Here is a 15,720-nt window from a genome sequence, read left to right on the forward strand (position 1 = left end):
ACAAAGGGGGCCATAAGACTGCACAGTGGGAAAAGGTGCTGGCCAACAAGCCTGGTGACTTGAACTTGACATTTGAACTTACCCACAATTCACACAGTAGAAGGAGAGAACCAGCTCCCACAAGGTGTCTGCTGACCTCTACATGTGTGCTTTGGTGCGCATGTGCATGCACATGCACACACTTGCACATACACTAAACAATTAATTAATTAGTTAATTAATTCATGTAAAAATAATGCATAAAAAATAAATAGTGTAAAATGTCACACAAGATATGTTACTTTATAAAGCACATGAATGGAAAATGGTTAGTAAAGTTTAAAAAGAAATGTTACTAAAATAATAGGAGAGATGACTAGTGAGTGGTAAAATTACGAGTGTGTATTTTAAAGTATCATACTTCTATTTTCTTTTATAGATTTTATTCTTATTTTCATGAGAATGAGTGTCTTGCTTGCATGCATGCATGCATGTACACTACTTGTGTGCCTGGTGCCTGCAGAGGCCAAAAGAGGGTGCTAGATCCCTTGGAACTAGAATTACAGATGGTTGTGACCCTCCAAATAGTTGCTGGGAATTGAACCTGGGTCCTATGGAAAAGAAGCCAGTGCTCTTAACCACGGAGCCATTTCACCAGCCCATAGTTCTATTTTCTAATATAATAGAATCACAGTTTGTACACGTAATTAAGATAAACGTTACATAAAGGATACATACTAAAAGTTATGTTTTCAGAAAGGCATCGCTTGTATCAGCCTGGCAGGATGTAACAAAGACTGGTCCATGGAATCCGAGGACAACTTCTGCTTGTGAGAGGGAACCAGCTACTGGCAGGTAGAAGATCAGAGTCCTGGGATTCATCCTCCAGTGTCCCCTTAGATAAGGGCCCCTTCGGGGGGTGGGGTAAAGCAGGTCACACTGACCCTGCCTCCATCTGGCCCTTCTGACCTTTTGGACGATCATCACCGGGAAGCTATTGGCGCAACACCAGGATGCAGAAGCTCTCTTTGGAAAGGGAAGACTTTTCTAGTTTGACTGTTGAAAGCCTCAAGCCATGAGAAGTCATAGCCAGGGTGATTAGTGAGGGCGTGGCCAGTGACCTCACCTCAGGCCACGCTGGAAGCCCTCCCCGTGACTCATCCCTTACTGGCCAGGCAATCTTTCCTGGAGTGAGCACAAGTCAACAAGGCCTCCATTGACGCTATAGCAATCACCTTTCACATTAACTTCCTGCCACCAGAGCCCCTGAAGATGTGGCACTCTGCCATGGGCTTCCTCACCAGCAGGGGTTTTCCTTAGCAGGAGTAAGGAGCCCCTGGAGAATTTGGATGACACCATGGAGGGGGGGAGGTTGCCTGAGCTCTACCCTTAAGCACTTCCCCAGAGGAGCTGGCGAAGTTTCGCTGCTTCCTTCTCCCAGGAGGCTCCACAGGGGCAAGAGCAGTTGGGCAGAAAGATCCACTCCAGGAGCCAGGAGCTCTCAGCTCAAGCACCGTGCTTCCTGAGGCTCTGAGACTGGGGTGGAGGAAGAGGTACTCTCTCATGAGCAGGGGCGTGGCAGGGCGTGTCTAAGATGGGTCCCATGATGGGTGCTGTGGCTGGCAGGTGAGGAAGAAAGATTTCAGGTCTCCTTTACACACTGCCCTCGGACTTCCTGAGCATGCGAAGCATAAGAAGCCATTTGTAGAGCACATGCTCCACCCTTGACCCTCGGCTTTCTGCTGGCGCTCCCACAGCTGCTTACCTGCACCTCTCCCTTTCAGAGTCACTGCAGAGGTCCCTCCCACCTGTGTAAAGACTAGCTCGACCAGGTTTCACACTCCCAATTCCCCCACACTGGTCCAGATTTTCCGAGTAAGCACCACTGCCTTGTCAGGACTGCTCCGTGGCGGCATTTACACCTGAGCCTGACTACACTGTGTGTGGGCTGGGGGAACAGAAGATTGCCCTGGGCGCTGATTCTTCAAGAGAGCCAGTCTTGGGTGAGGCTTGATGGGTGCCAGGGCTTATTATGTGTGCCATGGTTTTATAGGTGTGGACCACCACACGGACACCATTTGTTTTGTATCGGGCACAGTATTTTGGAGGTTTCTAAAACACCAATTCTGTTGGTGTGTGCCTATTTACTCTGAGACTGACACCCAAGGGTTGCACACAGGGACACTCAGCACCTAGCTCTATGCCCTGCTCCTACATGCCCCCTCCCCACCCCCACTCCCTACCCACACTCCGAGGTGTCTTCCTTCCCCTGCCCGTCTTCATGTTGGCAGCTCCTCTTGTGTTTCAAGATGTGGCCCCAACAACACCTCTATGAGGCCTTCACGTGCCCTCTACCCATAAATAGATACATGTATTATTTTTTTAAACTTTCTTTTTTAATAGACTCCAGCTCTGTTTCAAGGGAAAAAATATTAGCACCAGTGGTGGATGGAGACTGGTTTACTAGAAACTGGGAAGAGACTAGACAACGACATGAGTTTTTAAAGAAAGATTGCCAGGTTGACCTGATTTTCTCAGGAAATAGAGCAGGAGGATGCTTGAGAACCGGGCTGGAAGAGCATGGTTGCGTGGCAGAATAACTGTATGCTCCAGGCCCATGTCTGTGGCAGCTGCACAGCCTGGGAGGTCTAGTGTGGCAGCTTGGGGACTTGGGATCTGTCCTGACTTCACAGCTACTAATGACTTAAACAAGGATGCTTAGGGCTCAGAGCATCAAGAGGCTAAAGAATGGCCCAAACTGACCAAGAAGACAGATGGTGGGACAGTACAATGTCCAAGGACAATATGCGAGCTTCAGGGAACAGCCAATGATGTCAGTCACTGCGGCTGCCCAACCCAGCACACTTCCAGGCAGTGATCCAAGAGAAACAAGGAGGCCAAGGTCACCGTGAGCTGAGCATGCAACCTAGGACTTAAAGGAGACCGGCCAGGACTGCGAAGTGTGCACCTGACTGAACAGCAGAAAAGAACAGTGGTGGCTTGTGCGGGGAGGACAGGGAGGCTGAGGACCCCATGTCACTGCCCAGCCCACCATGCATGGAATAAACTGTAAAGGGGCTCAGGAAAGCACTGCTTCCCAGTCTGCATGCTCTGGTGTGGGGCCACACCTCGGACAGGTGTGCAGCCCACCGCCCCACAGGCACCCACTGAGGTTTGTCTTCCTGACCAAGCCCACGGCTGCACCGTGAAGACTCCATCCTCCACAGCAATGGCTCCAGTGGGACCGGGATATGGGAAGGCTCACGGTCAGGGGAGGACCAAATACCACTTAGTTACAGCTGAGCAAACCCAAGCTGCCTGGGGCTGGGGCAGTTTGGTTGTGAGTGAGCTCGTGGTTCCTGCAGGTGAGCAGAGGCTGGTGTCTCCAAGGTCTCCAAGCACTTCCTGAGCTGCAGATACACCTGATAGAGATTTGCCCCGCCTGCGAATCCTACGTTTCCTGCCTACAAGATGTTATCCTTAGCTGGGTGTGGTGACACAGGCCTATGACCTAGCAGCTGGGAAATGGAAGCAGGAGGATGGCAGAGTTGGGGGCCTCAAAGTGAAAACAACATTCCGTGCCCTGCCAAAAACCAAAGATCCTTATCCTCAGTGATGGGCTGAGCAACAGGGTGCAGCTCGTGTGTGTGTGTGTGTGTGTGTGTGTGTGTGTGTGATGCTCATATATACATGTGTGTGTGTGTATGATGCTTATATATATATATATATATATATATATATATATATATATATATAATGCTCACACAGACATATATATGAGCATCACACATATGTGTGTGTGTGCATGTATGATGCTTATATATATATATACATATATATATAAATAAAATGCTCACACACATATATATATGAGCAGGAATTCATACATACATACAGATGTATATATGTGTGTATATACACACACACACACATATATACACACACATCACAAAACTTATTCTTTTAACTGTCATCAAATACGGAACAGTGGCAGCATCATGACCACATGACAAATCTCTTTCCATCTCACAAAATAAAACCAGTACCCACTGAACACTAATTTGCGCTTTCTGTCCCCACCCCTGGAAACCCCATCCCACCTTTTTTCTCTGAGAGTCTTCAGGGAACCTGAGAAGTATCAAATTCAGAATCCTTACACTCGTTTTACTCTGCATCATGGTTCATTGTGTGGCACTGTGTGTCAGAATGCCCTGTCTTTTTTGTTTTTGAGGATTAATACACTATTTTTATTTGTGCATACTATTTTTATTTATGTGTGTATGCCTGCACGGGTTCATGTACACCCCTGAAAGCAAACGTATTTGTAAGCTGCCCAGTGTTGGGGCCTGCTGCGAGACCAGCAAGCACTCTTCATTCCTGAGCCATCGCCAGCCTTTTAAAGCAAGCCACGGTGTGTCTTGATTTAAGGCCCGCTGCCCCTGGGAGATGGGGTCTCTCATCAGCACCCACAATGATGCTTCAGTGTGACTGAACGCCGAGTGAATATATGACTGTCTGTGTCTGGGGGAAACGGACCTCCAACCACACTTGAGAATCCTCTACCTCATGACCTAGGGTTAAAATGCTTAATGTAAACATTATGGGAACACTTCCAAAAACGTAAGAAAAATGTAAGCCTGAAGAAAACAATATCCACCCAAAATTGAGCACATTTTTCCAAAACAGATTTTTTTTTAAGTTTTAAATTTCATTTATTTATTTACTAACTTAAAAAAGAAATACAGTCTTTCTGTGTAGTCCAGGCTAGTTTGCAGTTCTTGTCTCCTTCCCTCTAACTGACGAATGTGTGTACGTTTTTACGTGGAGGTCAGAGGGCAATGTGCTGGAGTCTGTTTTCTCCTTCCACTGTGTGGGTTCTGGGGATTAAACTCAGGTCACCAATCTTGGCAGCAAGCCCCTTACTTACTCAGCCATCTCACTGCTCCCTGGGGTGGAACTCATTTTCCTCCCTTTCCATTGTGTGTGTGTGTGTGTGTGTGTGTGTGTTTGCATATGCATGTGAGCATGCCATGGTGTTTGTGTGTGGGTTGGATGGAACAACGTTCACGAGTTGGTTGTCCACTTTCACCATGGGTCCCACAGATGGAACTCAGGTCACCCACGCTTGGCTGCAAGCACCTTTACTCACTGATCCATCTTACTGGCCCCCAGGCCTGGAACTTTTAGTCTACCTGCCTGAGCCTCCCGAGTGCTAGGATTACAAGTGTGTACCACCGTGCCTGGCAGGACAGATTTCCCTTTTTTTTATTGTAATAGTTGCATGGAGATGATCTGTCTGTCAAGCACTTATTAATGAATGACCCTGAGCCTGGTGTCCAAGCACGCGTGTGTGCTTCCTCATGCCGCCTTCTCAGACATAAGAGTCAATCAAAATGGACTCTTTCAATTTTAGCAACTGCTTCCTGCCAAGGGTAAATACTGTTAAAACACTACATTTTAGGGTGTTAAAGAGCTCACATAGCTTTTCTGATATACACAAATGTAAAATTATTGGTGCTACTTCTGCTGTGGAGGAAATGGGGGCGGGGAATGAAACGCTACTCTTTGCTGCTGTTAGCCTGTTACTAGCTTTTCCCCCTCAAACTGTACACTTCAAAAATATTTCCTACACCAGGCAGTGGTGGCACAGGCCTTTAATCCTAACTCTTGGGAGGCAGAGGCAGGCAGATTTCTGAGTTCGAGGCCAGCCTGGTCTACAAAGTGAGTTACAGGACAGCCAGGGCTACACAGAGAAACCCTGTCTTGCAAAACCAAAACCAACCAAACAAAAATTTCCTAGTTATGTGTATCATAGGCCTTTTTCGTTTTTCTCTCTTTAACTTTTTTTTTTTGTTGTTTTTTTTTGTTTTTTTTTGTTTTTCGAGACAGGGTTTCTCTGTGTAGCCCTGGCTGTCCTGGCACTCACTTTGTAGACCAGGCTGGCCTCGAACTCAGAAATCCGCCTGCCTCTGCCTCCCGAGTGCTGGGATTAAAGGCGTGCGCCACCACGCCCGGCTTAACTTTTTTATACTAACAAATCAACAACCGGAAATGTTACTTTAAAAAAAAAATTAACCCATTCAAAAGTTTCAAGTTTGTCTTTAAACATTTGACCACATTTTTTGACTAGCCAATGTTCATTTCCCGATTACTCCAAAATGGACAGACATTGGGCTTTTTCATACTAAAATGATAGTGCGCAGTGGTCTTTTGGGGTTCAGCCTCAGGAGTCACATCCTTAGGGAGAGTAAGAGCGCACCAGGGAGTGTGTTAAATGGTGGCCTTCCTCCCTGGGTTTCTGTCCAAAGGGAACCGCAGCCTTCACTTTGAATGCCTACCTGGGGTCCATCATCTTGGGAATCCTCCATCAGTCTCTGTACAAATCTCTCAACTATCTGGGGTCTCATAACTGAAAAATTTTCTTTCATGACTTGGTGTTTCCAAAGATCTAGGAAAAAATAAGAACAGATCAGTGTGACATCATAAAACACAGACTGCCACTAAGGGCGATACTCCACAGCTCCCGAGGGATGCACAACGAGTCTTCCATTGTGAGACTCCTGTGAGGAAAGTTGGGGTGGGGGTGGGGTGGGAGGGCAGTCAGGACACAGAACCCTCTGTAACAGGACTGAAGGGAGACCTCTAGAAAAGCTCTTAACAAAAAAGGCTTTGGGGATGCCCTCCTGAAAGCCAGTGAATGATACTGTTGCTGTGGAGAAAACCCTGAAGGAAAGGGCACGCTGCCCTTGACCTCCCCTTGACCTTCCCTGCATCCTCATCAATAGCCTGTATCTGTGATCATTTCAGCCTAACACAGCCTCAGAACGAAGCAAAGAGCATCATGGCTGATGCATAGGAGATGAGGCTCACGTGACCTTACTCAGAGCATTGTTATTTACGGTGGCAGAAGCGACAGGAAACGTAGCTGTCCGTCATCTGGGATCATTTTCAGTTATGGCCACCCTTCCAACAGAGTAGTGCCCAACTGTTCACAGGAAGAAACTCTTCCAATGATGATGGAAACGTTTGATGGTGTGGTAGTTTGAATATGCTTGGCCTATGGGAAGTGGCACTATTAGGAGATATGGACTTGTGGAGGAAGTGTGTCCTGTGGGGGTGGGCTTTGAGGTTCTATGCTTAAGTTCCACCCAGAGAAAAAGGGAGAGACCCTCTGCCTGGCTGCCTGCAGAGGAGTCTCCTCTTGCTTGCCTTCAGATCGAGATGGAGCACTCTCAGCTCCTGCCATGCTTCCCACCATGGTGATAACGAACTGAACCTGTAAGCCAGCCCCAATTAAATGTTGTTCTTTATAAGAGTTGCCTTGGTCATGGTGTCTCTTCACAGCATCAGAAACCCTAACTAAGACAAATGGTATTGATCCAACGGCAAGGTGTAGGGTTAGTAAGTGGGGATGGCGAGGTATAGAACCATGAATATCAAAGAGGAGCCGACATAGAGCAGTGACAACAGGACTTTCCCCTTCTTTCTGCTCTGTCCTCATTTCCCTGTTCCTGGACTGCTCACAGCAGTGCAGCCTCTGCCCTGTTTTATAAAGCCCCTCCTCCTGATTCTCCGCTCACATCCATCAATCACCTCATTTCTTTGCATCCTTTCATGGTAAAATTCCCAGAAAGCAATGCCATCTCTCAAATCCACTTTCCTGGTTTGCACTTCCACAAGTTTGGGGAAACTGGTTTTGTTTTAAATACCCACAACTTCCTCCAAACCCAGTGGCCTGACTTGCCTACCCGATTCATAACCTTCCCCTGTTGGGGATGCTTCCCTCTTGTGGCTGGCTCCCTTCTTCTCACACTCCCTGTGCCCCAGGACTCAGCCTCTGCCTAAGAACTCACTTCTGTGCGCTTATACATTCGCTTTACTGTCTCATCCTCTCAAAGTTGATTTACAGCAATCATCATCATCTCAAGTTTAGATGAACAACATCTTTTCATTTTAAAGATCACATAAAACTTAATTTATGCACAATAATGTCAGAGTCTCTTCCCTAAATGGCTCCCTCTACAGTTTGCCCCATGTCAAAGGTAGATCTTCCATCTTTCCAATTATTCCAACCCCCCCGGGGTCACAATGGCTGCTCTTTTTCTCACATTCTGTATTATATCTGATCTATCACTGCTGCTTCTAAAGATGTCCAACATCTAACCACATACAGTTCTCTGCTTCTAATTTCACCTGGGAGGAAGCTGGAGAGATGGTACTGAGGTCAAGTGCTTGCCTTGCAAGCAAAGGACCTGAGTTCTATACTTAGAGCACACCTATAAAGGATGGTTGGGTGTGGTAACAGATCTGTAAGCCCATTGCTGAGGAGACCAAGACAAGCAGACCCCCTGTGCTCACTTACCCAGTTGGTGAGCTCCAAGTAGTGAGGGACCATTTCAACAAACAGGTGGATGACTTCTGGAGAACAACACTTAAGGTTGTTCCCTGTCCTCCACATGCATGTGCACCCACAACACATGCATACGCACACACACATGCAAAATAAAACATAAGCCATCTATCCTGGGTCTAAGGAATCTCAGGGAGAGCTGTGGGTATGTGGAAGAAGACAAACCCACTGCTCCTCTTCTGTCGAGTGCACCAGGGAGTTCCCTGCCTGTTGTGGCTTCTCCTTCCCCTTAGATGAGAGTGTCTGCCACACACTCCAATTCTGATGGGATGACCAGCACACAAGAGCAAGTGTCCATTACCACTGTTCAGAAATGGCTGCACCCCTGCGTTTTCTAGACTGCTATTGGACCAGAAGTCTTGATTCTGAAAATGGGACTCCACATTTCTTCTATAGATGGCTACTTTGCATAATAGAACCATAAATCAAAGTTCACAAGATGCTTAGGGTTTTAATGAGCCTAAGCTTTGATGGAACAGACAGAGCTCATAATTGTCATGGGAAAACGTTTCAGACGCGAGCTTGGCTGCCTTTGCTGGTACTGTGGGCAGGGAGGCCCACGGAGGTGCTGAGTCTGACACATGCTTCTAGCTTGGGACCAGTCTGGGGTTTATTTCTGGCTCCAGCTAAGGAGAAACCTTTTCCTGGAAGACTTCTCAGCTCTCTCTCTCCTTGCACATGAGTTCAAATTAAGATCCACAGCTGGACTTACTGGCTGGAGCCAGGGAGAGAGGAAGTCAACCAAGAAATTCCTGGCAAAGATGAGTCCACCTCTACATCTGTTCTCAGTGCATGTGTGTGGCCATGGCCCCTTCAACAGGCAAAGCATCAGGAGAGGGGTATGTTCTCTCTCTCTCTCTCTCTCTCTCTCTGTATTTGTGCACATATGTGTGTATGTAAAGTGCACAGTATGTGTGTGTGTGCTTGTGTGTCTGTATCTCTGTCTTTGTGTGTGTGTGCTTGTGTGCATATATGTATGTATGTAATGTGCACACTGTGTGTGAGTGTGTGAGGGTGGGTGTGAATGCAGGTCAGAGGAGAGGTCAGAGGACAGCCTCAGGCGTTGGCCCTTGCCTTGCCTTGCATTTGAACCAGGATCTTTGCTTGGTTTTAGCCCAGGCTAACCTTTGGATTCACCCCCATCTTTGTGGGGACACGCGAGGATTCCTGCCCCAGCATCCAGCTTTCCGTGGTTCTGAGGATTCCCGTTTGTGTGGCAAGCACTTCACCCACTCAGTTGTCTCCCCAGCCTGGAGCCACAGTTTTACAGATGATGGGGTGAGAGGCAGGAGGCAGTGGCCCTGTGGTTACATTACAAACCTTTTCTCTATCAAGTGCACTTTGACTAAAGGAGAGCTTGGTTTTTAGCTGGCCAGATCACTTCCCTTTCTCCCTCTCCCTGAACCGCTTAGCTTGAAGCCCTGTACTTCCCCCACTGGTTCTCTGGATCTCAGTGGTCCCTGGGTGGGAACCCAAGAGGGAAGTGAAAGCTGAAGGCTCACAGCTGCCTGGCGGAGGTGTTCCCCTCCCCCAAGGCCAGGGGCCCCAGAGAGTGGGAAGCTTGAAAGAAAGCACAGTGAGCGGAGCTGACCTGTCCTCCTGTGATGTTTCAATCTCCTACTCCCAATACTAGCTTCCCAAGCTGCGCTATTTTCTGGACAGGGTAAGCAGTGACCATGCAGTAAAGGTTCAGGGTCTCCATTAGGGGGAAATGTTCCACACTTACCAGGATGGTTGCTACAAACTGTCAGCTTGACAGAATCCAGAATCCTCTAGGAGACAAACCTAGGAGGATGTCCATAAGGAAGTCTCTAGACTATGAGGTGAGAAACCCACTCTAAATGTGGGCAGCAACACTGGGTGGCAGCATCCCATGGACTGCGACCTCACACTGACTAAAAAGGAGAGTGAAGCACAGTGTCACTCTCTCTCTCTCTCTCTCTCTCTCTCTCTCTCGGTCTCTCTGTTTCTGTGTATGTGTGTGTCTGTCTCTGTCTGTCTTTCTCTGTCTCTCTGTCTGTCTGTCTGTCTCTGTCTCTCTGTCTGTCTCTGTCTGTCTTTCTCTGTCTCTGTCTATCTGTCTCCCCTCCCTGACTAGGTGCTATGTTCCTGCTGTCAGGTCATCCTGCTATGAGGGACTGAGGCCTCCATCTGTGAGTCAAAAGAAACCCACTTTTCCTTGAGTTGTGGGGCATTTTGTCAGAAGAAAAAAGTTAACTCAGGCACTTATTTTGACATAAAACACTTTAGGCTATCCAATATGTTATCTGAAACTGCAACATGTTATCCAATATTGCAGTTTTAGAGCTCAGAGGCTTAGGAAGGGCAAGTTCAAGGACAGCTTGGGCTAGGTAGTGAGAGTCTGTCTCAACAAAAGGAAAAACGTGGGCAGCGCTGTCGGGGTTTGGGGATGTAGTTCAGTGGGAGAGCCCTTGCCTGACATGCACGAAGTCTGAGGTCCAATTCATGCTCTTGGGAAGGAAAGGACTAATAGTTAAATAATTAACAAAATTATTATAAAATATATACATTATATATAATTATAAAAAATTAAATAAAAAACAAAGTAGAGCCTGTTTTCAAAGGATAGATACGATCTGTATTTCATTTCATTTAAAATACACAAGTGTACAAATATTTGCTAGCAGTCTCATGTAGAGTGCAGGACTTTGCACATGGCCACTCCAGCCTGGCTGGATGGCTGGATCATCTCTCCTCTGTAAATATGACTTGGTTCCGTGGCTCACTCTCGGCTCCATAGTCTGTATGGTTTGACAGCTGTATACTGTAGAGTGTATGGATAACAATTTCTATGTGTATTTATTGTAGCAAAGAATAGATGGTTGAGGTTTGCTCTGTTGCTATGCATTGTAATACAAGGTGTGGGCCCCCAAGGCCTTGTTGCCCCTGAGACCAGAGAGTCCTCACATAGGCCCAAGTGACCCTATGTGATCTTGCCCCCAAGTTATTTCTGAAAGATGCCTACAGCCTATAGCTGGGCAGAATTGAGATCCGGCAGGGCTTGGGGTTTCCTGGCTCAGGCTCAGGTCAGAGAAGAACAATGGGTTAGGAGTCAAGAAAGCACCGCCATGAGGGCTGGATTCTATAAGGAAGGACAGCTGGAGGAAGGGCAGCCCAGCCTCTGGGCTGGAGACTTCAGCATAGTGGGTAGGGTCTGCCACCCAGTCCCAGTAACAGGTAGGGACTGGGGGATGCTGGGAGAACCTGGGTGGCCAGCATCCACTCTGATATGTTAATGGGCATCTCAGCCATTTGTCCCAGGTTTGAGACCCAACACATACTTTGCTGGTTGCTGGCTGCTGGCTGCTGGCTTCCTTCCCCAAAGTATGAGCCATGCATGCATAAATGCATCCATACATCCATGCATCTATCCATCCATGCACATGTATGCATAGTAGTATGTATGTATATATATTCCACTTTGGAGACTGTTGGCCTTGTAATTGTTAAGTAAAAAACTAGAAAAACAGTTTAAAAATCAATTTAATGCCAAAGTGTCAAAGGTAGAGGTGACAGGCCTCTCTGAATTCAGGGAGCCTGTGTCTGGCACAGAAAGCTCCAGGCTGAACCAGGATATCTGCAGCCATTGCTAGCTCAGGGGAGGAGGGGGAGCAACCACAGCTATCAAGAGCCAGTGCCCGGACCAGGTGTGGCTGCTGTCTTCACAGGCTTCCTGACAAGCCGGAGATCATAAATAAAAGAGTAAGTTCCAAAGACAGAGTGGAAAGGAAACAGAGAAAAAGTTTTCCAGGGTTTGATGTGTGTGTATGTGTGTGTGCACCATACATGTGCACACTGAAGTCAGAGGTTGACATTCACTCTCTACCTTATATTGTGAGCCACAGACCCTGAGCAGGCTGCCCACACTGAGTTCCAGGGCTCAACCTGACTACACTTCTGGTGCTGAATTACAGTCATGCCTGGCTTTTTACATGGGACTCTGAACTTGGGTCCTACGTGTTTATGTGGCAAGCATTCTACTGACTAAGCCATCTCTGCTCCCCTGACCCCTCCAGTTCTCCTTTGGCAGGAACACAGGAATCCTGGTGTGGCCAACAGTGAAAGCAAAAAGCCTGAGGGAAAAGCCTAGAGCCTCTGCTAACTCTACAGGGTTACTCCACTTCTCTCTCTAATCCTAACCGCCTCTGAGAAGCCACCAGTGCCAGGCGAGCCACGATGTCAAAGCTGACACCAAAGGCTGTTCTCTGGAGAAGCTGCTGCCTCTGTTTAGAAGCTGTGCCCCTTAGGGCTGCAGTGAACTATGGGGTGGGTAGAAATTCTAATGCCTGGGAATTACAGTGGTACCAATTCCACAGACTAAACCGAAGTAACACCTTCCTTCACAGCTACCCTGGCACAAAGTGGGGACCTGCTTGCTTGCATTAGGGAACTCAGCTGACCCAGACCTTCATACTGACACATGCCCCCGCAGACCAAAGGCCAAAACCGAAATAAAACGGAAGAGTGGGAAGAGTGGTAATTACTGCACCATGCGGTACAGGATTTATTTTAGTGTGTGTGTGTGTGTCTGGTATGTGGAGGATTGAGTCCAGGTCTGGCACATGCTAGGCAAACATCCTGCGTCATATTCCCAGAAGCACATTGTTTTAAATTCTTGTAAGGATAGAATCCAAGCAGGGATCTAACTAGAGCCAGTCAATACACTCTAGCCAGCATGATTTACCAATGTCAGCTTGACCACAGGGCAGAATAACTCCACTTTGTTCCTCCGCTTCCCTCCTACACTGGTCCTTTACACGGGCTCTCGGGCTCTCGGGCTCTCGGGCTCTCGGGCTCTCGGGCTCTCGGGCTCTCGGGCTCTCGGGCTCTGGGGCTCTCGGGCTCTCGGGCTCTGGGGCTCTCAGGCTCTCGGGCTCTGGGGCTCTCGGGCTCTCAGGCTCTGGGGCTCTGGGGCTCTGGGGCTCTCGGGCTCTCAGGCTCTGGGGCTCTCGGGCTCTCAGGCTCTGGGGCTCTCGGGCTCTCGGGCTCTGGGGCTCTCGGGCTCTCAGGCTCTGGGGCTCTCGGGCTCTCGGGCTCTGGGGCTCTCGGGCTCTCAGGCTCTGGGGCTCTCAGGCTCTGGGGCTCTCGGGCTCTCAGGCTCTGGGGCTCTGGGGCTCTCGGGCTCTCGGGCTCTCGGGCTCTCGGGCTCTCGGGCTCTCGGGCAGCCCAGCTTCCCTTGGTGGTTGCACCTGCTCAGGGCTTGCGCCTTTTGTGCTAGGACTCAGAAGGGAGCAACCTGGATGTCAGACACAGCCCAAACAAGGAAGCTTTGTATCTTGCCTCTTGTGTTCCAGAACTGAAGCTCTGTCATGCTCCATTCTCTGATGACGTGTGCAGCCGATGCCCTTGGGGGCGTGGCCAGCTCACACAGGGCACAGTCTTCTTCCAGAAGCCCTGATTGTGGAACTCAGTGACTTGAGAGTCCTAATAAAATGATGCACTTGGGAGGGGAAAAAGGTACGGTCTAAGGTGAGGACGAGGTTATAATCAACACGCTGGTGGCTATAGATGGCCTCCTCTCAGAGGAAAACCCAATTTGCTCCACTTCTGCCCTAGCTCAGAGGTTCTGGATCTTTCTGGAGGATGGCTAGGAATTATGAATAAATATTTGATGGTCTTCATAATCCACAGAACCTGCTGCAATGAAAATTCAGGGCCAATTTGTTCAAAAATGAAGAAGAAAGTATCTATGCAAGTTCTAAATAGAAAGCCTTTTCCTCGCTCCCAAAGTCTATCTCTTACCCTGCTGTGTGTCTTCTGGCTGTAATCTTACATTCTCTTTGGGGTGGGCCCTAGGAAACCCTCAACTGTACCCATATGGGTTCCACCCATAGCCCCATCCACGGGTCCACTCACAACCCCACTCATGGTTCAGAGCAAGTATGTGGGAGCCCCAGCCGCCACCAGACCCAGATACCACATCTTGGCCAGGAGGTAAAACCTGAGCCAAGCATCTCCCAGCTGAAGCAGGACAATGGTGTGAGGCCAGCCCAGGCCACACAGTGAGACTTTGCAAACAAAAATCAAACACACACAAAGCCTTTTGTTTTGTTTTGTTTTGTTTTGTTTTGTTTTGTTTTTGGAGATAGGGTTTCTCTGTATAGCCCTGGCTGTCCTGGAACTCACTCTGTAGACCAGGCTGGCCTCGAACTCAGAAATCAGCCTGCCTCTGCCTCCCAAGTGTTGGGATTAAAGGCGTGCACCACCACCACCCGGCTCACACAAAGCCTTCTAAATGGAAAGAAATATACTAAGTATATGCAGTAGTTCTCTCTAGGTCAAGGGGGTAAAAGGATTCTTTCCTATGAATTGCTTGCCTTTGTAGTGCTGGGGATCAAAACAAGGGTCCTGCATTTACTCTGTATGTGCCCTGGATGCACTCTACCACTGAAATCCTTATTTTATTGCCGTGTGTGTGTGTGTGTGTGTGTGTATGCACATGTGTGTATGAGTCTTTGTGTGTGTGTGCATGCACATATATGTATGAGTCTGTGTGTGTATGTGCGCGCACGTGTGCATGTGTGTGTGTGTGTGTGAGTGTGCATGTGCACTAGCCTGGAATTCATTATAAAACTCAGACTGGCCTCAAACTCATGGCAGTCCTACCTCAGCCTCCCCAATGTGGGGATTACAGGTGTAAGCCACTGCCATTGTCTACGATGAGTATGGACCCATGGGTAATATGTGAGTCAGGATAGAGGGGCACAGGAGAAGGGGAAGGCATCCCTCACTCCAGAGTCTGCTTCAAGCTTCTAACCAGCCAAGAATTCAGAATTTCAGGAGCTGGGGAGAGATGCCTCAGTAGTTCAAAGCACTTACTTCTCTTTTAGAGGACCCAAGTTCTTCTCCCAGCATCCCAGCATAAACTTAAAAAGAATCTCAGCACAACCGGCAAAATGTACTGGGAAGGTTCTGAACACAGGGACAATATTCCTCTTCTATAGAGAAGAATGTCAGAACAGAATGAACATGCTGGAGAACTAAGCCCATGTGACCTTCCAGTGTAGCCTTACACTTTTTCCAGGTTTTCTGAGAATCTCATAAAACAAGACTAATTCATCGTTAGAGAGATCTTAACTCCCTTCCTGCAACCCTTGAACCTAGGGTTTTACCCTAGCAGCCATGACCCTAGCCAGCCTTTGTTCATGCTTGGGTTGTCAACCCTTTAAGACAGTGGTTCAGAGAGCAGGTGCACATAGTGACTGCAAGACTCTGAACAGTGACAATCTCTCCCAGAGATTCACAGCCATGCTCTCTTTGTTATCTCCATTCTAAATAGGACAAACTTCTCTTAATAAACACCGACACTG

The 15,720-nt window shown here is 48.1% G+C and overlaps 1 protein-coding gene across 1 annotated transcript in view; it reads right to left on the bottom strand.

Annotated features, from left to right (window-relative positions):
* The window catches only part of LOC110303781 (uncharacterized), a 158,430-nt gene that overhangs the window by 25,449 nt on the left and 117,261 nt on the right, over window positions 1-15,720 (bottom strand). The window contains exon 37 of the mRNA XM_085843328.1: window positions 6,318-6,427. Coding sequence (XP_085699454.1) covers window positions 6,318-6,427 — 110 coding nt within the window. The remainder of the gene's footprint in view (window positions 1-6,317; window positions 6,428-15,720) is intronic.

Source organism: Mus caroli, unplaced genomic scaffold (assembly GCF_978045245.1).
Source record: "Mus caroli unplaced genomic scaffold, Mus_caroli_1 scaffold_9, whole genome shotgun sequence".
Lineage (NCBI taxonomy): Eukaryota > Metazoa > Chordata > Mammalia > Rodentia > Muridae > Mus > Mus caroli.